This window comes from Neolamprologus multifasciatus, chromosome 14 (genome assembly GCF_963576455.1).
Source record: "Neolamprologus multifasciatus chromosome 14, fNeoMul1.2, whole genome shotgun sequence".
Classification (NCBI taxonomy): Eukaryota; Metazoa; Chordata; class Actinopteri; order Cichliformes; family Cichlidae; genus Neolamprologus; species Neolamprologus multifasciatus.
In genome coordinates, this window is record NC_140452.1 from 20,602,260 (window position 1) to 20,628,952 (window position 26,693).

The window sequence follows — 26,693 nt, forward strand, 5'->3', positions numbered from 1 at the left end:
GGGGCCAGGGTCAAGAAGTTTAAGAACAGGTGAAAAAACACCTGACACACTCAGAGATATCCAAATCTAAATAGTAAATAGGGAAAAATATGGCGACAGTGGGAGTTTCAATGTATATTTTTAGTTTTATTAAAAAGTAAATGTGTACTTCATGCTGTTTTTACACATATTAGACGAAACTGACTAAATCTAAAACTGGGTGGTTAAGCCTGATGGGGGCAGCATGGTTATGTGCTCAAATTGTGGTCATAAATATTAAGTACTTGTAAATCAGAATGCGTATATTTGTGCATCTGTAGATAAGAATTTGTGTGTGCATAAAAAAGACTTGTGTGTGTAAAAATATTTCCCCAATTACAAATTATTTTTGTTAAGGCCTGGTTACAGATACAAAGCAAAAAAAAAAGTTAGTTAAATTTGTGATTGTCATGACATTGACCATTCAGCTGAAAGGAAGAAAAATCGGGTCAAAATTCGTGCTTGTAAGTTGAAACTTGAGTGCAGAGTTTCACACGTATTTTTTTTTGTTTGCTTTGTATCTGTAACCAGACCTTAACAAGAATTAGTAACTTGTGTAAATATTTTTACACACACAAATTCTTATCTACAGATGCACAAATATACTAATTCTGATTTACAAAACTGATTTACAAGTGCAAAATATTTATGACCACAATTTGAACCCATATTTTTTTCTTAAATCTAGCTTCATAGACAGTGTCACATCTGTGCCTGATTTTGAGGGTTCCATGATGTTAATTAGCCTTTATATGTTTAGTGTTTCATGTCCTCTTAAAAGTTGGTGTCTTGCAAATTTTGGAGGTTTGTTTGTGTCTCTTTTTCATAATTTTCTCTCTTTTGTAGTTGTTACATATCTTAGTGGCCATTTGAAGCCGATGTGACTTAACGTTATTGTTTTACTTCGTTTGTGTCTCTTTTCAATCGCTTCCTTTCGCCTTTGTGCTCGTTATTTATGGTAGTTGTTTTTCTCCCTCTTTCGCCGCTGGTGTCGTCATGGAACCGAGCCAGTGATGTAGTGGGCGGGCCTTAATCGGCTTCTCTCTGATTGGCCCACCATTCAGTGCTTTTCTTCCTCGTCCACGAGCCCACCGAGAGCTGTCGGCTTTTATGCTGAAGCTGCTGTTCGTGCCTTATCGTCGCTGCACTCGCTGGTAAGTACTACAGGACAGTTCTAATGTTTTTAAGTATTTTTTTTCCTGCCTGGTGCTGTCTCTCGAGTTGTCGGCAGTTGAGCAGCGTTCAAATCAGCTGCACCGGACAGATAACAGCCCGCTTATTCTCAACGTACAGCCGTGATATATAGTCATTTTCATGACTATATGTCTGTCACTTTATATCAAAGTGACAGATACGAACCGTTTGGCCCAGTTTCAGTGTCTTCACGTTTGTTGTTGGTTATGCTGCCCCTCAGTAGTGACCCTCTGGGTGACGCAATACGCGCAGAGTATGTCCATCCCGGGCCTCTCCTATGGTTTGTTTAAGCACACTGCTTTATGTAACGCATTTTGGCACACATCATCGGCTGGGAGGTGATCCCCGTCGATTGCACATAGGTATTTGAGTGAATAGATGCGTTTGCTGCTCCACTGGATGAAAGACATCCTTTCTATACAAGACTTAGTGCATTAGTGAAATCAGGCAGCCGCTGGCCAAAATCACAGACCTCACGTTGAATCAACAAATGCAGCACGGGACCCTGCTGATGACAATTACAGCCCCCCCAACACAGACACACACACACAGACAGACAGACACACACACACAGATGACTTCCCAGTGTGCATCTGCAGCAGTGAAATTTGTTTCACCAGTCTTTATCTTTTTTTTAATGTAATTTCCCAGCATGATGACAACGCTGTCGCAGACAAAGGAGCTCTTCAGGAGAGCTGAAGCTGTCTGCTTTGATGTGGACAGCACAGTAATCAAGGAAGAAGGCATTGATGAACTCGCCAAATTCTGTGGTGTGGGGGATGCAGTCACTGAAATGTAGGTGGATTTATTTTTTTAATGGATTTGTTCTGGGTGTTTAGAACAAACAAAAATCTGTTACTTGGACGTTTCAGGACACGCAAAGCCATGGGCGGCTCAATGACCTTCAAAAAGGCCCTGACTGAGCGTCTTTCCATCATCCGATGCTCCAGAGAACAAGTCAACAAGCTGATAACAGACCACCCACCTCAGCTTACTCCAGGTGTCAGGTGAATTAATGTAGAAATAACTGACCTCTTTAGGTAGATGTTGTCCTCCACATTATAATAATAACTTACATGAATGCATAATATATGGATGCATGGTTGAAAACTATTGCCAAAAACAAATAGGAGTCAGCTGAAAATGCAGAAAGCAAAACCTTCAGAGAGTGTGAATCACAAACCAGCTGTAATGTGTGCATACAAACACAAAATTTATCACACACACAAGGCAGACACAGACCCTGTGAAATACTGCTGCTGACGTTTCTTCCTGAATCACAACGTTTCCGTCCAGCTGACCATCATCACGTCAGGTAAACAAACAAAAAGATTTTGTGCCACTGTAACTTTACTGCACACTCTCTTTTGGTTGCATTAGTAAGATATGCACATTTACATCCAAATGATCAGAGAAAATTTTGCCTTTCCAAAAGAGTTTCAAACTTTAAACACATAACCTGTTCTGGATGTGGTCAATATGTTCAGCATAAGATGCTATGTTGATCTAGAGAAAGAGAGTCACCTTCCTGACACAGAAAACTCTGACTTTAAGCGCAAAGAAACTAGCCTAACCCATTAACCGCTCACCTCATAATGTATCTCTCTGGCCTGACACTGAAAAATAATTGTCCTGTGCTTAAATGAACAACGTGGTGAATCAGGCCCTGAAATCTTGTATCTAACAAGAATGGAAAGGACTTTTGTCTGTCCACAATAATCACTACTGGTTAATCAGTCCTAATGGTCTACAATCAACTTGTGCTTGAGATCACATTTGGTCACATTTTCCAGGCAACAATCTGTGAACTGAGAGCTGGATAAGCTACCACGTTCTGGTTTTACTTTGTATCCATTTTATTTTTTGATTAGTTTTTACCTTATTAAGTCATGTGTTTGGTCATATTTGTATTGGATTTCACTGAGCCACATACCGTTCTCCTTATTTCAACAGTCTGTAATTTGTTTGTGTTCAACTCCTGTAACAAAGGAAAAATTTCCCAGCATTGGGATAAATAAAGTGCATCTTGTGTTATTTCATTTTGCAGTAAAGTGGCAAAGCCGTGTCTCCTGGAAATTGTTCTTTCTTCTTCTACATTATTGCATTTTTGTAATTAAATTTTAGGAAACTTCACAGGGCAGCAGAATAACTCTCATTGAATGTGAATGTTAGAAAACATTTTCTTCTGAGTGTTGATGTTTTTCCATTTATCTTTGTCCAGGGAGCTCGTGGACCGTCTGCATGAGCTCAACATAAAGGTGTTCCTCATTTCAGGTGGCTTCCGCTGCATTGTTGAACACGTGGCCACTCAGCTAAGCATCCCTCTGAATCACGTTTACGCCAACCGGCTCAAATTCTACTTCAACGGTAAGAGCCAGCGGCGGGCTGTTTGTGATGTTCTTCTGTTCTCACATGAGTGGAAGTCCAGGCTAAACCCTTTGAGTGGATCATTGAATATACACAAGACCCTTAGGTTTAATCTAAGTCAGGTCTTTTGTCTGGTTAAATTAAATTCAATAAAAATATCATCTTCCAGGAGAGTACGCTGGTTTTGATGAGAGTCAGCCCACAGCTGAGAGCGGAGGAAAGGGGAAGGTCATCAGCATGCTGAAGGAACAGTACGGCTATGAGACTGTAGTGATGATCGGAGATGGTGCCACTGATCTTGAGGCCTGCCCTCCAGCTGTAAGTGTCGCCGTTTGCTGGTGTAAAAAGCGATTACAGTGTGATTACAGTATTTCACCCTTTTTTGTCTTCAGAGCGCTTTCATTGGATTTGGCGGGAATGTCGTCAGGCCGCAGGTCAAGGAGAGGTCTTCGTGGTATGTGACGAGTTTTGGGGAGCTACTGAAAGAACTGGAGAAGATTTAAAGGTGCTCAAAGATTAGTTTATGATTTTTAACACGTTATACTTGCACCTAAGGGTATGCCACTGGTAGATTTTACCAAGTGGACATTTTCCTTAGACCTCGATAGATTTTTATATTGAATCAAATGTTTATACTAGTGGGAGCAATCGTAACTTTAATAGCTATGTTGCCCTTTTTTATACTACAAGGTACTAAAACACTACATGGAAGACAATCTTAAAAAGATTATTTTAGTGTTTTTGCAGTTTACATGAAAGCTTTTAGGTGGACTAGAACGACTCCTTTGTATTATGGCACGTGCAATGAGAAGTGAAAGTATTTTTAATAGGGTTTCTGTTCTATAAGAGCTGTAAGCAGACCTGTCAGTGACAGTGTAGTGACTCAAGTCAGAAAAACACAGCATTAAAAGATGAGTGTCCACTTCGCTGTTTGAATGACTTTAATCTGTGTTCTTGTCCTTGTCTCTACATTGTTCCCTCTGAACAGAAACACCAGATCAACATGCTTCCTTTAACAATAAAAACCGTTACGGTATGAAGCAGCGTGACTGTGATCGCCTGCGTACCAAATTCACTCAGTCACTGATATGCAGAACACCTGTTTTCACTTAACTGATTTGTGCCTCGTTAAGATACGTTGGATTAAAAACAGACTTTAAAACCAGGCATGCCGTCCTGAGAAAAAGAAAAACTGTGTAAGCCATAGTTACAAACACAGCACCACTAAACATTAATGTTACCAGGAAATGTAGGGACATCCACGAAAAGCAACCAAAAGGAGTAAAACAATGATTCATAATACACATCAAATATAAAATTATGGTATCTGCATTTTACACAAAGAAATATAGTTTCTATTCATACAAGGGCTCTCTTTTCAGTCTGAAATGGCATGGCTTTTACATCAAAGTTTCTCAGCACACTAAAAACATGATGTACTTTAAAGTTACATTAAATAAATAAATAGCTCCTGCAGCGAGCTTCAGCAGTACTATTTTTAATCTAGCTGTTCCCACACTTTAACGCCATACAGCTGCTCCTTTTGATTTTTCCTTTCAAGTAACTTTGGTTGGCTCTAACCTTGGAAATGAAATCTCTCCATGGACCAGTTTTGATGTGGCACCACATTTCAGACAAACACATCTACACATTTTAACACTCCCTCCCAAACCTGAACTCACACAGAAAATACTGCGTGTCTTAAAAGTGGCGTGGAGCCTTTCAGTAACTATTTGAACTGCAGATAAATTTCAGAGACCCGACTCGATCCAAGCGACATCCTTCAGTAATAAAACAAAGACGTGAACAAAAAGAGAATGGACGTTGTTTGGCAGCACTGACAAAGATCGAACCCATGATGCTGATGTAACATTCAAAGGAGGTGCCGCTCGATGTCAGCTTCCAGCTGGCTTTTCATTTTACTGCAGCGGCGAAGCCTTTGTGGGAATCATGATCCTTGAGTCCATGTGCTGAATGAGTGGGACTGGGAAAAGATGAGTTAAAAAAACTTTTTTTGAGGCTCAGAAAGTGACAAACTCAACAAAAAACTTTGTAAAGTTTTCAGTCGCACAGCTTTGAGTTTACAAAAAGACTTATTGTGCTCACCTGTGTAATACACCACCTCGTGCCAGCCTTCCTGCTGCCACACAGCGTTCCTCGTGTCTTCTCGGGACTGAAGGTCCTTGTAAGCTGTAATTAACAAATCACTGCATTATAATGCTGCAGTATAAGTACATGATTTTAAGTTAAGACTTAATCTGGTAACTTTGTAATGATCAAATTAATCACAGAAGACATTTTTAGGACACGTGCATCTGTAAAGACAAGCTAACAAATGTTTCCTCATGTTTGAGCTCCACTTTGCTCTCCACCAACTTTCAAGCTCCTGATGGCTCCACTTTTTTTTTTTTTTTTTTACACCTGCTAGTTGCTAAATTTTGCTTAATTTACTGAACAGCGATTGTGTGGGTTTGCTGAGAGGCAGTTTCAGCCACTGTAAACGTGCTCCTGTGCAGTCCTCAAAAATCTCAACCACATTTGTGCTTCTCCCAGGAATGGGAGAAAACCCAATCAAAGACAAAATACAGCATGAGAAGCACAGACTGTGGCTGCAGCAGAAACTTTCAATGCCTTGAACACTCAGTTTCACTTCAGCTCTTTGCTCTCCTTGATGGATGACTGACAGACCAACAACAGCACAAGCAGGAGTAGACAGACCAGTCATACCACATATTTTGTTTGCTTCCCCCATCTGTTAACAGACAAAGTCTTGCAGGTGGAGGGAGAGTCTGAAGCTGACAATATGCTGCCACCTCTGAACCATAATTTCCTTGTTAGGCTGTGGGGTTGTGCTGATGATGTCAGGGATAGATGGTGGTCAATTTTAAGGTGATTTTTATCTAATTTCCCAGCGGATTCATTGTTCTGCAATTAATAACAAATTCAATCTGCCAGGCCACGGTTTGTGTTCAGACCTCTGTGCACATTTAAGTTCATGTGTATGTGTGCGAATTGCGTTTGCTGTTCCATCATAATCATTATCATCCAATGGGAGAAAACAGGAGGCTGGATTTACAGAGATCCTAATGTTGTCTCGTCTCTGTGTGCTGAGGCAGAGTGAAGAAAGCAGGATAAACAGGTGAGATATTTTACACAGGAAAAAACCCAAACTAGATTATGTAAGGTCAATTCAGTTTAACTTTATTTATATAGCACGATCTCCATGTCCTCCACACACAGCTGAGTTTTTCACCAACAAAAATGTCAGATGGGGAAAAGTTTTCCTATTTTGACCCAATCAGTAAATGTTGTATGTTAACAGGAAAGCACTTCTTCATGATGGAAGTGAGAAAAACTAATGTAGGCTACCTGTTTCTCTTTCACCCATGCACATTTTTTGTGCATGTTTGGGCTAAGCACTGTAAGTTATGGAGGGTAGACAGCGATGCCTCAGGGTGGGCAACAGGACTATCAAGCAAATCGCCCCATCCCTAGTGTACAGAGGGCCGTCTCTACCTCACAGCTGTATGCTCATTCTTGAGAACAGTGAGACCGTTTTAATAGATTTGTTGTAGTTTTAGTCCGCTTTTGTCCGAGTGACGTAAATTATGTGAGAGGTGAGCGCGAAGCTCTGACTTTACATCACAACGAACCAAGTTTGCACACTCCCTTCAAGCAGACTTCAAAGCAGTTTTCACAGGAATGACTATTTGCTCGTGATTAAAGCTCTCTGGAGAGCTGTGTGTACTGCAAATTGGGATGATAATTACCTCAGTTAACATTGCACATATTTATCTATCAATTACACGCCTCAGGAGACAATCTCACATTGCCTGTTTTGACCAAACAGCCCAAAAATCCAAATATATTACCTCTATAATAACAAAGAAAAGCAGAAAATCTGGAACATGACATTTCTGGTATGTATATCCAAGATAAATTATTGTTAACTGTTGTTGATTTTCTGCGAAGCAACTAATGATTTCAACATTAGCGTAATTATCTAAAGTCAGCGTGGAAGTGTTTGAATGTACCCCAGAGGTGATGGACCATATAGAGGTTTCCAATCTGTGAGAAAAACCCTCCCACAGCTTCTCTGTTCTGCTGGCGGTATCGAACGGCTCTGGCCCTGCAGACAAAAGTACCTTTGGTCACAGCACAGGCCAAAAAAAACACAAAGGCTTCATCTGGCTTAACACCAGACCACCACAAACACACACATGAAATATTTAACCAGCATTCAAAGCATTTCAACATCATCCCTGAATACCTCCTGATTAATTCACACGACTGGATTTTCTCAGCTAAAGCAGGATGGCAACCTGCTCCTTTAGCTGCGATTATAACTTCCAACATCACATCCGACCGCGAGACGTGACATCATCATGACTTACTGTACGCATGTTTATGAATCTAAAGACTGGCCAAGTCTTCGTGAAAACGAGTGAGGAGAATGTTTTGAATCTATTACATTTTCCTCCCAAAGCAAACATAAACATATTCAAACCATAATCACTGTCTGGATAGAAAACTATGAAGCTCGAGTTTCATCAAACTGGTGAAATACGAAGCAGAAGTTTAAACCTTTAACCGCACAAATTATATTAAATAGCTTTACTGGCATTATCTGCAGGACTTTGGAGGTTTATTTAAAAAAAAAAAAAAAAAAAAAAGCTGGTTAAAGTGCGAATGAATACAAACATTAAGAATAAAAAAAAGCTGTCACAGTGTGGTTTTTTTGCATTAAGGCTGATTTCCTAGCCATGATTACTGAAAAGCACAGGGAACAGGGGGAGATCAATCAATCATGTGTGCTTTTCTAGGAAAAGGCAAAGCATAAAGCTTCAAAGCAGAAAATCCTACGTCTAACTTAAAAATCAAATAATACCTGTAATAATATTTACATATAAAACTGCACACAGGCTAAGTTTGCAGGATAATGACAACTTTTCTTCTGAATGTGTAATCCCAACCACTAATAACAAAAAGAAATAAAACTCTATGGTCAGACAGAAGAAATTTATCTGGAAAGCAAAGGCTTGTGCAGAAAGCTCACATCCTCAATTTAATCCATCACAATCTTCGCTGCTGCACCTACTGATAAATGCTGATCTGCTGGCTCTGTGAGTCCACACAGCGGCTCTTTCCAGGCTCACATTACTCAACTATTATATACACGTTTGTAGTGTACACACTGTTACACTAGCATTTGATTCTTGGCTTGAGGGAATGACAGCATAGCTTCAAATGTGGGGCCTCTCTGTGGAATAGCTCTTATTAATGACAGTGTGATGAGGGAGCTTTCATGTAGCACAACTGTTCTGTAAGTACAGTTCAGTGAATCAAGTGAATTCAGGCTGCCTTACCAGTAATTACCCCACTCGATCATGGTTCCTGGCTGCGAGAGAGAAAACACAATATTCTTTATTAGATTTAAACATATATATGTAATGGAGAACTTTCGAACTTCTTTCCAAAGTAAATATATTAATGTAAAAAAGAAAAAAATTGCAAAGAGGTAACACAGGTATTTTGTCAATGCGAACAACTACACCCGAGAGAGCGTCTTCAATCATTCTCTGGTGCATAAGACAACAAACGCCCTGCTGTTTCAAAAATGCAATCTCAGCCTGTGATGAGGGGATAATAGCGAGCATTCATCACATGTCACAGAGGGGTGCTGGTCTAGAGACAGTTTGATTTTTTCAATTATAAAAAGCATCACTTAATCTGCGGTGGATGGCGTGGTTTCGATTAAGCGTTTCTGCACGTTAGTGATCATCCCGTGATGGTTAGCACAACACTCGGGATGATCCTGAGTGTCGTGCTAGCATCTTGAGGGGAAACAAGTAATTTAAGTCCACAGTAGGATGTCAGGATGGAGATCATCAGTTTTAAATGGGAAACATGAGGTAAGAAAAGGATGGATAGTTTAACAGCCAAGCCTGAGCTGCTGCAGTGAGATGTGGCAGCAGATAAACAATTGTGTTTTTACCAGAGAGTCTTTAAAGTCTGTCCATGGACAAAAGGTGTGATCATGAAAAGTGAATACTATCTGTCACCTTTTTTTTAAAAATAATAAATATAACCATGTAGGTTTAGGGAAGCTCTTCTAGTGCTGTGAACTGCTGCACAACTAGGGCGCAATCACTTGAATACAAACTGACAGACAGGCAAAGTCTTAAAGGGTAATAAATGCAGAAAATGAGTAAAGAAAACCACCAGAATGAGACATTTGTTAAACTAGCAACTTGCTGATTTCATACACTGATAGTGCGCTTAGCTTTTAAGGCATCATTGTTAAACTTGGTGTAAGAAATCCTCACTGAATACAGTTATCTGTTTCAGTGTTTCTGTTTTCAGTTGCATTTATGTGGCCCATTTTGGAGCTGCAGAGCGCATTCTGGAAATCAGACTTTAACACACCGAGCCCAGTCCTGACAACGATACAGGCTGCAGCTCAACCACTCACCCTGAGCTGGTAGGTCCTGAGCTCGTATACGTTTGGTCCCGTTCGGGGTACTGGCTCGTTCCAGAAGCTGAACTCCAGGAGGAGCTGATTCCTGCGGGACAACAGCATCTTACCTCGCTCCTTCCTGTAGGCTGTGAATTCCTGGCAATGGACAGACATTAATCAATGAGCTTACTCAGACTTATAATCACCCGGGTAAAGCAAAGGGCCGTGCAGCAGTACCTTGTTCTGCCTGAGCTTGTTCATCACCTCAGTAAGAGCTGGGTATCCACCTCTGTAACGCCACAGATGCACTGGGGAGACAATTTGTCACAATTACAATATCACATCAAGTACAAACAGAAGGATCATCACGTAGCAGAGTAAAGATATCCAGATGTCCGGCTTTTAACGTCTGACATAACTACATCCATTTGTGGTTAGTGTAAATAAATACTGGGAGGGAAATTACTGTGGTGCAAACACTGCAACAAAAAAAATAAACACCTCCTGATCATTAGCTTGCAAGACAGCTAATGATCGATGCTGTACTTGCACATGAATATGCGGTGTAACACGCATGCTGATTGCAAACTGTGCGGATCGCAGCGCTGTTATACCGCAGATGTCTGTGTGTTGATATTAGTAATCCTACCAGCCTGGTCTTGTTCTCCATACCAGGTATTCCAGGTTCCCACCAGCTCACAGGGGTAGTACTTATCAGCGTGGATGGAGGGCAACACATCCTCACTGTGGCAAACGAGAAGCCAAATAATTAAATGCAGTACGACCAGCGGTCCACATGACATTTAATTTGAAACTGCATGTGTTGTGCTTAAAGTCCATGGGTTCCAAGTCATCTTAGGTATGAGCACGTCTGGTTTGTGGAGGACAGAAGTCATACCAGCCCATACATCATCTTACAGGAATAGACTGGATTATTTTTACACGAAGTGTCCAGTCCTTGATCCTTCTCCCACTTATGGTAAAGCTTCCTCTGCACTAAAGGTTCACAACATCAAATGACAAAACACTCACCAGAGTTTGTTGTATGCATCCAGGCACTCTGGCTTGACGTTATGGACTGAAACAAAAGTTTAAATGAGAAAAAAAAGTCTCATTACTAAAGGTCAAAATGTTGTTAATGTAATGCGGGGACCCTAAAGGCAACTTACACTGAATCTTATAGAGGTTACTCTCCTCATTTTTGGTCAGTAGGTTGGAGTGTGCATCTTTTCTGGGATCAACTTTCCTCACAAACAGTGACTTGAACCAGCTGTCCTCTCTATTTCTGCAGCTGGAAGTTGCAAACCCCCTGCAAACACAGGCCACCATTAAAAAGAAACACATGGACACCGCGACTTCGGAATGACTGACTTCCCAGTCTATATGTACATGCACAGCCACGTAGTATCTGTTTTTAGGGGCTTTGGTGCGGTTGTTCAGTTGAAAATGTCAGACCCTCTGATGCACACGGTGATCAGTGCACCTGCATGCTATCTGTAAGTCATGCAATTTTTACAAGGTAGCAATATAAACTGTCAAATTGACCTTGAGCGTTTTAGATGCTTACTGTCAAACGTTGACAGAAACTATTGCTCTTTTGAGTTTCCCAACAGTGACAGAAGCGTTAGTCTTAAATATCACGTACTAAATAAACGCACATAAGCTGAAGCTGCTGGTTAAGTTCAAGCTGAAAGGCCACAGTGGGCTGGCTAGCAGTCACCGGGCTAGCTTTACCGGGCTACTCGTAGCCACCAATAGATCCCCACTGAAAACACTACACAGCTAACACAGGAAGCTACAGAGATGATTGTTGAATATTCACGATGAAGACTGCCCCACCTGCCCCACACCGCGAGCTGTCCGGCCGAGTGGGCCCCGCTTTTAGCCCGGCCCAAACTACCGCTGACTCTCTGAAGGACTCCAGTCGCCATCTTCAACTGTGCTAATGCTCCGCGGAGCAGTGGCTTGAACCGCGCCTCACCACCAGGTGGCAGCAGAGCAGCACATCCACACATTCCCTCTATGTGTGTCTGCAGGAACCAGAACATGCTGGGACAGAGCATACTGAGGAATGCAGAGGATACCCGGATCAACTAATTACAGTCCTCTGGGTACAAATCTTTGAGAGGCTCCAGCAAACTTTGATTTTTCATAAAGATTTCGACATATGTGTGCAAAATGATTTCTAATCATTAAGGAGAGGACTGCGTCTCACTGGGAAATAAAAAAAAGACCATTATAACTTCCTTAGGTGTTAAAAGACTTAACAAATAAAAAAAACAACAACATTCCTTTGGAAATAGTCAGGTACAAGGACTAGACTGAAAATGAGTGAAAACGCAGCCAATGTCCAAAAAACAAAACAAACAAAAAACCTGAAGAACTATTGCTCAAGACCACTTTAAAGATTACAGGAAAGTCTGGCTCCTTGCAAATAAAACATAAAGAAATTAGGAGTGTCTCAGGAGGAGTATTGTATCAGTGCTTCCAATTTTTATGCTGCATGGATGGGCCACCAAGTGTGGACCCCTGGGCTCTTGCCCAGAATGCCCATTGGATAATCTAGCCCACAGAGATATGAACTAGCAGACAGTAAACGTAAACTTATAAAGTTTTATATGGTAATAGTAGCAGCACGGTGGCACGGTGGTTAGCACTGTTGCCGCACAGCAAGAAGGTCCTGAGTTCAATTCTAACATCAGGCCGGGGTCTTTCTGTGTGGAGTTTGCATGTTCTCCCCGTGTTTGCGTGGGTTCCCTCCGGGTACTCCGGCTTCCTCCCACGGTCCAAAGACATGCAGCTTGTGGGGATAGGTTAATTGGATAATCCAAATTGTCACTAGGTATGAATGTGAGTGCGAATGGTTGTCTGTCCCTTTGTGTTAGCCCTGCGACAGACTGGTGACCTGTCCAGGGTGTACCCCGCCTCTCGCCCTATGACAGCTGGGATAGGCTCCAGCGCCCCCCGCGACCCTGAAAAGGAGAAGCGGAAGCGAATGGATGGATGGATGGATGGTAATAGTATTTATTGACAATGAGTATGTTTGCATGTACATTAGTATTTGGCTTTTTCAATTTATGGGGTTATTGATTTACAGCTTTCTTTAGATTATACACTGATAGGAATATTGAGTGGTATTTAATTTATGCTGCGTTGTCAGATGCTGGTGAAGACTTAATTACTGTGATACCATATTTTAATAGATTATGGTTTAAAATATGGTGGTTTCGATCATGTTGTGGTTATTATATTTATATATATTCCGTATGTTTGTGTATGTGGGATGCACCAACAAAGAACACTATCATTTTTATCGGTGTAATCAAGATGTCATCGTTTCTGAAATCACAATAAAGTGCTCAGATCAGAATCAGAATTTGTTTTATTCCCAAGTTTGTACATACATGAAGGATTTGTCACATTGTGAGTGCAAAAATAAAAGTGGTACAGAAATAGAATATGTGGTATTTACAATTATATAATATATACATATTAACAAAATATATAACAAAACATACACACGTACAGAGGTCCACGTGAAGTAGGTGTGATACAGATGTGCAGATCAGGTCATAACTGCTGTATGTGTGAACATCCTGACTTTGTGATAAGGCTAGTGTGCCTTTAAAAATATATCATATCTAGCAGTTTTGGTACATCCCATGTGTAACACCAGGACACTAAAACTGAAGACACTGAATCCAATTCAAACATCAATTCATTTTATTATATTTTAAAGACATTCTGAGGCATTTGAAGCAAAAGAGAATAAAACAAAATAAAAATTAGCTTGCTGTTAGCTATCCTGAATACTCAGGATAGTGCAAACACAGGTGTAGTTCATTTATTTGTTGGTAATTCATAAAGCTAATAAACCATAACTCTGGGGCTAAAAACAAATCTGAAAGCAGTCGTTATCTAGATGATCACCTGCACCAAGGTTCACTGTTGGTCCCATGCACTGACTGCTCACTGTATGTCTGCTGTGGATCATAGCCAGCAGTAAAACTATCTTTTGTTGACATCCTCTGAAAAAAATTGGGCCCTCAGGTAGATATGGGATCCATGGAGATTGTGATGGATGTGAATCCCTCTCTTCTGTAGGACCTAATATAGAGTATAGTACAATAGCTTTTAGTTTAACAGGTTCACCTATGTGAAAATCTTTCAGCAGCATTAGTGATGATAACACAAAAATAAATCTTTCTTTAAAATGCATTTTTGGTGGAATATCTAAAATACACAAATCACTGCCTAGCAAACTAAAACTGTTTGAGAGAGGAAAAAAATCAGCATGTGGTGATGACATATGGCACAAAACATACAACAGTTTCTGAACAGTTGTATTGATATTTGAGTTACTGTTGCCTTCCTATCAGCTTGTAATTCTCCTCTGACCTCTGGTATGGTATGAGTCTGAAATACTCTGCCCAGCCCGTCTGGCACTGACAACCATGCCGTCTTCAAAGTAACTTAAATCACTTTTCTTCCTCATTCTGATGCTCTGCTTGAATTTCAGCAGGTGATCTTGATGGTGCCTTCATGTCTAAATGCACTGGGTTGTAACCCCTGATTACATTATCGGGGGTTACAATTAATAAGCAGTTGAACACATGTATCTAGCTATATGTTACCTAATTATTTGGATAGTAAAAGGTGTTAAAAAGTGTCTTATCAGAATGATTACATGCTTCACAAAACTTACTACACTTTCTGAACAGGTGGGGGCTCTACAGTCCAAGTCATAACCCACCAGCTACTACCCAGACCACTGTCCAGAGACAGATCAACAAAATCTGTCTGTAACTCTGCTGCACTCATCTATAAAATCAAAAGAGAATTGCATCTTTAGAATTTTAGGCATCCATCCTTTCACTGCTTTAACCATCTCCTCTCCACTTTCACCTTCAGATGAATCAGAGTTGGACTCCAGCTGGAGGATGAAGCGCTATCTTTACACATAGAGCACGATCATTTCCAGAGCCTCGTGTGCGCTGTAAAGTCTTGCCATCACCAAAATGGCTGCCCCTGCACTACTGCTCACACTTCTAACCATGGCTGCAGTGCAGCTGCATGAATGTCTTGAGCAAGAACCAGAATAAAGTCCAATTTTGTTTTGGTTCTTGCTGCAGAGATATCACACAAATACACTCATACACATGTGCACACGCTCACACACCATTATCCAACATCAATAGCAGGAAACATTTGCCATATCAGCAGAAAACAGAAAAAAGGGTGAAATTTTGGTGCATGCTTTAAATGGTTAAAAAAAATAGCGTCACCTGGTGGACAAAAGTAAAAATTAAAAATCGAAGGCAAGGAGTCCAAAATAAAGTCTTAACATAAAGGAATGCATGTGCGGATAAATGTGGGATCAAAAGATTATTTTTTAATTATTTTTAATGGGTTTGTTTTTTCAGCATTAGGATAAAATGTGGGGGGTTTGTGTAGCTTAGCCATTTAAAGCTAATTTCAGGAACTAAGACAGCAATTCTAAAATTAAAATATGAGCTATATTCATTCAGCACAGCCAAAATAGCATGAAAAAAAACATAATGCCACAAAATATCCCCAGGATCATCTAAGGGTTTTTAAATACTAAATGTAAATATGTAGTTGACGAGGGACTGACTGATATTTTGTATGTTGCAAGACCTTCAGGAAGACTGAGTCACAACTGCAAGAATTCAGAACAGTTGTGATTGATTTATTATTTGAAAGAGCGACTATATAGCTAACAAAGACCATATTGCTAAAGCCCACTTGGCTTTCGGAGAAAGACTACTTACCACCAGTGGAATTCAGAAACTATGGAGGGATTTGTTTTAAGTTCAAAGACATGAATCATGTGGGAGTGTTTTCCCCATGAAACATTTTTGAATAGCAAAGGGCAAAATATGGATATGTCTGGGAATTCAAAGACTGATTATATCCAGTTAAATTCTATGCTTTTACTCTGGAAATTTGTCAAGGTGGTTGATTCTCACTTAATTTTCAGCTGGTGATTTTTTTTATTTGGTTGTTTATTTTAAATAAAAGGACTCCCCTCGCCTTTCATCACAAACATTAATGTGAATTAAAAATTAAAAGTGGGGCTTCACATCAGCTCAGTACAGCTCCCGTAATGTCAGTGTTAATCTGAATGGATGTGAAGTAGTTTCACAAAGGGCAAATTTTATTAATGGAAGAAGTGAGATCATCTCAGTTTTACTGCAGCTCTACATATACCACGATCCACTACACGTGTAGTAAAAGGTATTTTATGGGGTCTTATCACAATGTTGACTAAGAATTGATAAACGTTGATTTTTTTTTAATGTATTTTTATTAGAATATGCATATTTCTAATATATTTCCAAATTTTTTAAAGCACAAAATAAACTTGTGGTGCTTTCAGTGTTATAGTCATAAATGATCCTAAGAGCGCAGCCTTTACTTTATTATGTGATCCAGCTTGACAACGTACATGTAAGAACACTTCTCCAACTCCAACCCCCGACGCATGTGGCAAGGACTCCAGACCATTACAGACTACAGGACCACCAAACCCTCCCCCGCATCCTCTGATGTCTCCTTCCTCAACGAGCTCAACAACTTTTATGCTCGTTTTGAGCGAGGGAATCCAACAACCACAACCAAAACAGACATGACGCCAGACCACCAACCTCTGACTCTCTCCCCCACCGATGTAGGAGCGGTGCTGAGCAGGATCAATGTCCACAAGGCTGCAGGTCCTGATGGCATCCCCGGGCGTGTTCTCAGAGCGTGTTCTGGGGAGCTTGCAGGAGTGCTCACAGACATATTCAACCTGTCCTTGGCCCACGCTGTGGTACCGGCCTGCTTCAAATCCACCTCCATTGTCCCGATACCCAAAAATTCCAACCCATCTTGCCTCAATGACTACCGCCCAGTAGCACTCACCCCCATCATCACTAAGTGCTTAGAGCAGCTGGTCCTAGCACACTTCAAATCCTGTCTCCCCCCCACCCTGGACCCCCACCAATTGGCATACCGCCAGAACAGGAAAACAGAGGATGCAGTCTCCATCGCACTGCACTCTGTCCTCTCACACCTGGACAACAACAACACATACGCCAGAATGCTGTTTATAGACTTCAGTTCAGCATTCAATACAATCCACCCCTCACAACTCATCAGAAAACTGACAGACCTGGGCATCAGTTCCCTCATCTGCAAATGGTTACTGGACTTCCTGACCAACCGCCCCCAACATGTCCGGCTGGATAACCACTGCTCATCTACAATCACAATGAACACCGGTGTACCACAAGGCTGTGTGATGAGCCCTTTCCTCTACTCCCTCTTCACCCACGACTGCAGACCTGCTGATGGTTCCAACACCATCATTAAGTTTGCAGATGACACCACGGTGATTGGCCTCATCAGTGACAACGATGAGGCCGCCTACAGGGAGGAGGTGGATCGTCTGGCTGAGTGGTGCGACAGAAACAACCTGCTGCTTAACACAGAGAAGACCAAGGAGCTCATCGTGGACTACAGGAGGAATGCTGACCCACATCCACCCATCCACATTAAGGGGACGGCTGTGGAGCGTGTGAGCAGCTTCAAGTTCCTGGGAGTCCACATCTCCGAGGATCTCATCTGGACGACCAACTGCTCCAAGCTGGTCAAGAAGGCTCACCAGCGCCTCTTCTTCTTGAGGACTCTGAGGAAAAACCACCTGTCCTCAGACATCCTGGTGAACTTCTATCGCTGTACCATCGAGAGCATCCTGACCAACTGTATAACAGTCTGGTATGGGAACTGCTCTGCCTCGGACCGGAAGGCGTTGCAGAGGGTCGTGAAAACTGCCCAGCGCATCGCCGGAGCACCACTTCCTGCCATAAAAGACATATACAGGAAGCGGTGTCTGAAAAGGGCTGGGAAAATCATTAAAGACCCCAGTCACCCATCACATAGACTCTTCACCCTCCTGCCCTCTAGGAGGCGCTACAGGAGCCTCCGGACTAAGACCACCAGGTACCGGAACAGCTTCTTCCCCACAGCTGTCAGACTCCTGAACTCTGCCTCCTGACATCTGACCCACGTTAAACTCATGGACTGGACATACACACACCCACAACCACCTACACACACACACAATGGACAACCGTACCCTCAAACACACAATAATAACATGGACTGAACCACCATTCACAATCACTAGCACTTTATATACCTCTGTAGAAATTATCCACATATCTCACTTATCTTAACTGCACTACTGTATAGTTCTGTGTAAATAATCATACGATAATTTTTAATCCTACAACTGTTTATAACTTGCATAGTTCACATTTCTGTATAACTGTATATCTCAGATTTCTGTATAGTTTTTTTTTTATTTCATATTTATATCCTGTTCATAGCTTGTACTCACTACAGCCTGTACATACTTATAGTTATAGAATATTCATAACATACTTCATACGTGTACATTATAACATACCATAATAGACCCATTTCTGTAACATACTTACATATCTATAATATATCTATATCACTAAAGCACTTCTGGATGGATGCAAACTGCATTTCGTTGCCCTGTACCTGTGCATGTGAAATGACAATAAAGTTGAATTCTATTCTATTCTATTCTAAAATGCCATTAAACCGTCACAGGCCTGTCATATTGTGTTGTATTGTACAGAAGTTATGAGATGTCTGACAAACACTGGCAATGTTACCAGCTGTTTAAAATAACAATCATGGATTTGATTTTTGGAGTTTGAAGAATGTCAAGAAAATGACTGAGTCTACAGTAATATACCATCCATCCATTTATTCCCAACCTTTCTCAGTTGTCATCAGCAGCCCATCACACGGCTAATGCATCACACTTGTTGCCCATTTAAACCCTGCAGTTACCCTAACAGGCCTGTCTTTAAACTGTGGGATGAAGCCAGAGTAGATGGAGAAATCCTGCACAGGCAACAGGAAGAGCGTGCAGGCTCCACACAGACAGACCTCAGCCTGCTGTGATACAACAGTGCTAACCAGCGCATCACCGTGCTGCTTATAGTCTGTCATTTATGATGCTTGCACCTGAGTGAAGATAACTGTAATTTTGCAATTGAGCCCCTGGACAATATAACGCTCTAGCTTGAGAGTAAGCATAACAAATTTCTTACTTTATTTAAATGTAACTAAATTTCAGGCTTCACAGACTTCTACTTTCCTTCTATTAATCCTTTATTATTTTTCATGTCATAATAAATAAGCGTCTCCAACCAAAACCGAATAGCTGGTTTATCTTTTCTTTGATCGTTTTTGGTCATTACAGCACCATGCTGTAGGATTAGGTGTTTTCCTGCAGCACAACAATGAGCTGCAATAGTTAGAATTCAATTTTAGATGCAATTAATTTCTCTCAAGCACGACTCTGAGAAGAACAGCTGTGAAAACAGCTGATATGAATCCGTTACTAATGCACCAGAAAATCATGGAGTCCATTTATCAAGAAGTTTAGAAATATTTAAAAAAAAAAAACAAAAAAAAAAACCCACCTCACCCTATCCTCTCGTGAACATCATGTTCAGAGTGAATCTTTAGAAAATTGAATACCTCCAAGCCATATCATCTGACTGGCTGTCTTTGCCATTTCCCTCTCTCTTCCCTTGTTATCTTTGGCTTTATTATCAACATGCCTGCTGGTAAAACCTTTCCAAGAAATGCTGCCGGACGTGTGAGAAAATACTTTGAACATTTTGTTTATAATCTTCACTTCTTATCTTGTGTGGGCACTCCAGTGAGTGAATGCAGTTCTACATCACACCGTGGCACTAAGGCATTTTTAGTGTCTCCCTTAAATAGATTAATAACAAAGAACAAGTCTGTGTTTATATTTTATGGATATAATATAGATAAGAAAATGAATGAACTCCTCTGGAGTGGTAAATTACTGGTTGGCAAATCACCATCACTCAGCTTAAAGCAGAAAGACAGCCTCTCACAGCGTTGCTCTTTTAAGGAGAATCCTCCAGAAAGTCACTTCCTTCCTTTTCATATTCTTTATGTTGTCTCTCACTGGTGTTCAGTAACAGAAGTGGATGAAGTATTCACATCTGTTTCCCAAGAAAATATGACAGACAGACTCTACAGAAAGGAAAAGTTACAATCCTTAAATATTCCACTTTGGCAAAAGTAAATCAGTAATACTGTCCAAATGTACTGAAAAACATTTTTTGATATTATTATTAATACTGAGTATTATAATGAATAGATATTGTGTAATTAGTATTTTAGCATTGTAGTTGGAGTTAATTTGGATTATTTTAGTTATTTTATGGTGTGTCAGGCAGTTTAGTCTTTAGTGGGTATCATCGTTTATAAGCCTGTATCCAGACTAAGTGGAAATTCCAGCTTCCAAAAAATACAGCAGACTGAAAAGTACTGAGCTTACATGTAACTTTGTACTACATATGTAAACAATAATTCTCAGTTTAAAACAACTGTGCAACTGTAGAAAAAAATTCCCAGGATTTGATTCCATTAAAAAAATATTTTTGTGTAAGTGTAAGTATTCACACTGGCCACTTTATTAGGTACACTCCCCTGGCACTGGTTTTTGGGCCCCTTTTGCATTTTAAGCAAACATTAAAGACGGCCATGCCACATTCAAAGTCACTCAAAACGCCTTTCTTCCCCTCCCTTGTGCCCGGTTTGAGCTTCAGCAGGTGGCCTTCACCACGTCCAAGTTGCTCGCATGTGACTCGCCGATTGAATATCTGTAAAGCTGTCTCACACAGAGAGCTTTACTTATAATGTAATGTTGGTAGAAGTTAAAGGAAAACTTTTTTTTGTATTTGAGTTCACGTCATGTCACATTAAAGCTTGAACAGTCTTATCTTTCAATTAAAACCAGGTCATATCTTCCTGTTACACACCTGTAATAGAAAACGTTGCTTCAGGCAGTTTAATGACCTGTATATAATCGTACCCTCTGTCCTTAGACATTGGATTCGGATAAGGAAAAATGTACACAAAAATGCTTTAACAGAGGAAAAAGGAAAGAAATTGAAGGAAAGGGAGAATTTTTAAAATTTACTGTCTGTCTCTTGTTGAAGCTCAGTGGTGTTGACTAGAAACTAAAGATCCTCTTAGTCTCTGGACTCTGAGGCCCGCTGGATCTGCTGGGAGTGATGATGCTATTTTCCAAGAGTAATATTTGCTCAAACACAACCTGCTCTGGACTAAGTTAGCTTCTCTGCATAAGTTACCAATGGGATATTGGTAACTTATGCCCGGTAAGAACTGTACTCCATGACACCGAAAACCCATGACGTTACCTTGCTAGCAGCTACATCCTGGCCTCTGAAAAAAAAGGATGAAATGCAAACACACAAATGGAAACAGCCAGGCATGATTCACACATAAAGGAGAAAAGGGACAGTGAAATTCGTTTTCCCCATCTGTCTCCTCACTGTTTGTGTCTTGACTGAGGTCAGGACATGGATTTCCGCCGGTTATGAATTGCAGCGCAACTTTCTACAAGACTGATGACTCTATTTACACAGCCTAATAACTGAAGGAAAGAGCCATAATTTATGGAGGGAGAGCAGGTGACCCAAATGAGAGCTCTGACACCAAAGCACAGTGTTGAAACCGAAAATTATACAAAAGAAGTGCAAATTGAGAACAGTTGGTTGAGTTGTTAAAACCTGATTAACTGTGCCAAATTGTTTGTGTGTGTGTGTGTGTGTGTGTGTTTCTCTGTCTAGCTGATTTATTTCTAAAGGAAAAAAAATATGAATCATACTAGATCTTATACAAGCGCAATTATCAAGTGTTATGTCTGAGTTTTAACCTTTGTGTTCGACAAGGGCACAGTCTCTGGATTGCATGATGTGTTCTATCTTAAAGGGTATGACTATCAGCCTTTGAGAGAGGACATAGAAGGGTCCTGGGAAATAAAGGAATCCTGCGTAGTTACTGTGGTATTTCCAGACGCTGGATCCGGTCCTCCTTTCAGTCTCTGCTGCTGCTGCATTGCACTTCTTCTCTGTATGGTAACACATATAGAAAGAGGTTGAAAAGGTAACTATACAAGGCTAAACGTTAGGTTTCTATAAAGGTGAGAACCACATTCTTCAGCAGGTCTTTTTCACCTTTGAGATGTGTCTCTGGAAGCAGTTTGGTTTTTATGTCAAGTCTTAAGACACAAGGGAATGTGTCCACAGATTTACAGTGATGTTTCTCTCATACTCCACTCTATAAGGTCACCCCACTGATTTGGATTTTTTTTTTTTTAATTAAACGCCAGACAAAAAGAACGGGCCGTCTTCCCAATACTCGACTTGGATGTATGTGAGGGAATGTGCTTTTGAGATATGATGGATGAATGGTTAGGCCAGATACTTTCTCTTCTTTGTTCTGATCAAAGATTCTGCTGGTATTTCAGAACACATGTTTTCTCATTTCTTGGTAGAGGTAGACAGTTTGCCATAATTAAATCAGTCATTATGTGATCTGCTCCATTGCAATTGGAACAAGTGAACTAATATCTGTTCAGGAATATTTAATGTTTCTCACTGAAACAAAGGCATGCAAAGGCTTTGTTGTGAGTAAATGGACTATATCACAAGATACAGCAGCATGTGATTTTTAAAAAATTTTTAAATTCTTTTTACAGTTGATCATCCAGGAATTTTTTTTCCTCACAGAAAAATGATCCACTGATCTACAGCTACATCTGCTGTCATGTCTGTTCAGTCAGGGATTTATTTTCCATATTATATTTCTCCTTCAGAATCCCAGGTGGCTGAAGCATCTAACTTTTATTAACGCAATGACCTAATATCCCCATGTGCACGAGCACAGTTGTATTGATCTGAACTGAAATCTTTGCAAAGGATTGATTAAACACATGGGTGGCTCATCATCTGATATTAAACTGTTTCTGGTATTTGCTTTCACTTCCAGCACTTTAATAGTTTGGAATTTATAATGATTGTTGTTCCATTTGCTCTTCGCAGAGCAACTGCATGTTGTCCAGATCTATATCGGATTAATTATATAAAATAATTAAAAGAAATTGGATAATACTTTGGTCTAAAAGCATAATTTACTTGTAACATACAAGCCAAACTTCGTTGCAAAACTGCTTCTTTAATCTTAACTGTTATGAGGATTCCCCCAAGACCCAGAATAAAAGCTGCTGTTATTAAATAAGATTAAATTAATTAAAATTTCATAAAATAGGAACGTATAATCAATTCCATATTATCGGTCCTTGTATACTATGTTCCAGCATGGCCCACTTCTAATCAGGACTCCTGGTTTCTCAACACCTGACACTGTTGAGCCAGGTGATGGCCAAGCCGCTAAGACTTTACTCAGATTGTTCTCGCTCATGTTCTGAGGTAGATTTTGGTAGCATGTGGGTCTAGCCCAGGGGTCAGCAACCTTTAACACCCAAAGAGCCATTAGGACGCGATTTCCACGCAAAAGAAAACACTGGGAGCCGCAAATACTTTTTGACATCTAAAATGAAGATCACACTGTATGTTAAAAAAAACAACAACTGATATTTGCAAAATTCTGCCTAAATGGGTATTTCACCTGGTTAATGTGTGTGGCGGGGCGTGGTCTGCTGCGCCGCTGCAGGGGAGGCGGACGCACCTAAGTGGCACAATCACGCCTCGCCGCCTTAACGTCTGTGCCATGCTGTTGTGTTGGTATGTGTCGGGCTGTGAGCTGAAAAGCTGCAGCCGGCTGTATGCGTACAGCAGGGGTGTTTGAAAAGTGGTAGATGCTGAAAAGTATGTTCATGGAAACATCGTCGTGTCTGCCGTGATATCTTTACAATGGGACTTATGCTCCTGAACCTCTGCGCACAGCGGCTGCAAATCGGGACTGTACAAAGTCACTTCATCTTTAGCAAGACTGTAAGCTGTCATCTGTGAGGTGCGAGCAGTGTTTGTTTTTAACATAGTTCACGGTGGAGAATAGCTGCTGACATAAATGTGGATCCGAAGATCCATAATTGGCCTACCTGGGGTTGAAAGTCTCGATAAATGCACGGAGTTTCAGCGGGTATGCCGGCTTCCGCGAGTGTGACGCTTAGTTTGAGCGATCAAAAAATAATAGAATATAATTTTATATTTCAATATCACAATACTCTTCCAATTTAGAACTACAAGTTATAAATAAAATACACTTCAGCTAAATACTTAAAAAAACTAAATTTATTTTTCCAAACCACGGAGCCGCACTATAAGGACTAAAGAGCCGCAGGTTGTCGACCCCTGGTCTAGCCTGATGACCTTTACACGTTTCATACCTTGGGACTCAAACCCCAACCAGTTGTTTCCAAAACTGTCTCATTGTCGACACACTGTTGCTGTGTGATAACAATGTTGCGATCTAAGCAGACCACAACAAAGGGGAATACCAGGGGCTGAAGGACCACCTGGAGCACATGTGGAAGGTAAAGTCTGAAGTGGTCCCAGTGGTGATGGGAAACTGGGTCCAGGCACACTGCATAGTGCAGTGCAGGGGTGTTAAACTCATTTTACATCACAGTCTGCATACAGCACACCGGCTGGCACAATGAAACTCAGCTTTCTGTCAGTGTAAAGTTACATATTTAACAGTTTTTCTACATGATAAAGAAAAGGCTGCTGTGACAAATAAAGAAATCTGTCAGTACGACACCTTGGACTTAAATTGTGAGAAATAAATGTGTAAAATTGCAGAAAACATTCTCAAAGCTCATTACCCAGACCGACCAGTGTTTTTTTTGTTTGTTTTTTAAACTGTAGTGGTAAAAACAAAAAAACAAACAAAAAACCAGGCAAGACCCCAGGTGCAGGCTGTGTAAAGATGCCCCTGAGACAATACAGCACATAACAGCAGGGTACAATGTGCTAGCAGCCAGGGATTGCCATAATCAAGTAGCCGGCATAGTATACAGCAGTGGTTCCCAAACTTTTTTTGCTGGGCCCCCCTTGTTTTACAAGAAAAATGTTCGCGCCCCCCCTCACACCCTCCAACCACACACACCCATATTTTGCTCCATTGCGGTTTATTTCACACCTCAAACATTTAGTAAACAATTAAGCAAATACAAGTAATCTGCAATAAATGACAGGTAGTAAGAAAATAAACTACTAAGTCTTTTACGCTACGTCCACACCTACACGGGTAGTTTTGAAAATGCAGCTGTTTCGTCCACACGTAAACGGCGTTTTGAATCACCGAGAACTGTAACTTTACTGTATAAAGAGCTAACATCTCCAAAATGTCAGGAGTAGTTAGTCATTACAACAAGTGTTTGTGAACTACAAATCAAGAATGTGGGATACTGTTTGTCCGTGATTTAAACAGCCCAGCGCTGCTCCCAACGAAGGGAAAACCAATCCTGCAGGGAGACCTACCTCAGCACTTGTGCAGGTGATGCCAAAGGGAAGATTTGCTTCACCATATTTTCTAGTCTTTGGCTTAGAATGAAGTTGGTTTGGAAACATATTCAGCGATGCTTCATCTCCTGCTTTGCGTTTGTGTGGGCGCCCGTGCTAGCAGTGTCCAAGCGTTGTTGTTTTTTTTTTTCCCTTTTCATGCCGCGCCCCCCCCTGCAATTTCCCTCTTTTTATATAAAAAGAGGGAAATTTTTCTATATAAAAAAAACAGTCCCCTCTTGTTCCTGCGGGCGGTCTATACTTCCAGCTTGGGTTCTCTACCAGAGGCCTTGGAGCTTCGGGGTGTTGCGCAATATCTTTGCTGTTCCTATGACTGCGCTCTGCTGGACAGAGATCTAGGATGTTGTCCCTGGTATCTGATGGAGTCACTCGTCTAGTTTGGGGGTCACTGCACCGAGTGCTCCGATTACCACTGGGACCTGGAACCTTCACCCTCCACATCTTCTTGAGCTCTTCTCCTGTTGTATTTCCTGCTATGCTCTTTGTGTCCTCTGTGCCACATTTAAGAAATCCTGGGGAAAAGCCTCTGGTTGTTAAGTTTACTTCTCTTAGAGGAGAAACAAACTGTTACTAAACAACTGCAAAACAGCTAACATTTTCCCAATGCTTTTAATTGTAATATGCATCATTTTATTTATTTTTTTTAAGTTAAATGCAGACAGGGCACTTCCAAAGAGCTGTCCCTGCTGTCTGTGAGCAGGGACAGCTACCTGCAGTATATAAGATATGCTAAAGATGCTAAGGTTAGTGGGCAGTGGAGCGTCCCATTTGGAAGCGTTATTTAAATTTTGCAAATTTTGTTTCATTTTTTAAGCTAGCTACTCCATTTTCATCAATGGTTAAAATCTGTTTTTCCTTCACTTTTTGATTAAGTTTAAGTATTACAAAAAAAATAAATAAGAAGATATATAGTCAGGAATAAAAAAAAAAAGACAATGAACTTCCTAGACATTAAAGATGGAAACATATCCAGGTAACATTAAATATTTTTCTACACATTACAGTGATTTATGACAGAATAGTTTCTATATGTGACTATTTTTTAATTTCAAAACACTTTATTCCATATAACACAAATTCAATAAAAATTTTCATGTAACAATAGATTATATAAGATAAAGTTAGATCAAAGTATGTTTGATTTTGTAGTAGCAGTTGGGCAGTCATTTCTTTTGGAGGTAAGTGAGCGCGTGTCATGGCCGGATATGTTTGTA

The 26,693-nt window shown here is 40.6% G+C and overlaps 2 protein-coding genes across 2 annotated transcripts; one reads left to right on the top strand and one right to left on the bottom strand.

Moving 5' to 3' along the window:
- Window positions 1-1,039: 1,039 nt before the first annotated feature.
- psph (phosphoserine phosphatase) lies at window positions 1,040-5,356 on the top strand. Its single transcript, XM_085184119.1, has 6 exons — window positions 1,040-1,172; window positions 1,864-2,007; window positions 2,085-2,219; window positions 3,434-3,579; window positions 3,749-3,897; window positions 3,972-5,356. Exons 1-6 carry the CDS (start codon window positions 1,129-1,131, stop codon window positions 4,080-4,082), a joined length of 729 nt encoding a protein of 242 aa, XP_085040245.1. The 5' UTR covers window positions 1,040-1,128; the 3' UTR covers window positions 4,083-5,356.
- Window positions 4,508-12,014, bottom strand: nipsnap2 (nipsnap homolog 2). Its single transcript, XM_085184118.1, has 10 exons — window positions 11,876-12,014; window positions 11,206-11,345; window positions 11,069-11,114; window positions 10,686-10,780; window positions 10,274-10,344; window positions 10,052-10,192; window positions 8,946-8,977; window positions 7,614-7,708; window positions 5,686-5,769; window positions 4,508-5,563 (listed from the first exon to the last, which is right to left on the bottom strand). The coding sequence occupies exons 1-10, from the start codon at window positions 11,965-11,967 to the stop codon at window positions 5,499-5,501; spliced, it is 861 nt and encodes a 286-aa protein (XP_085040244.1). The 5' UTR covers window positions 11,968-12,014; the 3' UTR covers window positions 4,508-5,498.
- Window positions 12,015-26,693: the final 14,679 nt, after the last annotated feature.

Coding starts and splice junctions, on each gene's coding strand:
- psph (XM_085184119.1), top strand. CDS start 1,129: ATGCTGAAGCTGCTGTTCGTGCCTTATCGTCGCTGCACTCGCTG. Junction 1,173..1,863: donor TATCGTCGCTGCACTCGCTG/GTAAGTACTACA, acceptor GTAATTTCCCAG/CATGATGACAACGCTGTCGC. Junction 2,220..3,433: donor CAGCTTACTCCAGGTGTCAG/GTGAATTAATGT, acceptor ATCTTTGTCCAG/GGAGCTCGTGGACCGTCTGC.
- nipsnap2 (XM_085184118.1), bottom strand. CDS start 11,967: ATGGCGACTGGAGTCCTTCAGAGAGTCAGCGGTAGTTTGGGCCGGGCT. Junction 11,115..11,205: donor TAACCTCTATAAGATTCAGT/GTAAGTTGCCTT, acceptor CTTTTGTTTCAG/TCCATAACGTCAAGCCAGAG. Junction 5,770..7,613: donor TATGGTCCATCACCTCTGGG/GTACATTCAAAC, acceptor TGTTAATTACAG/CTTACAAGGACCTTCAGTCC.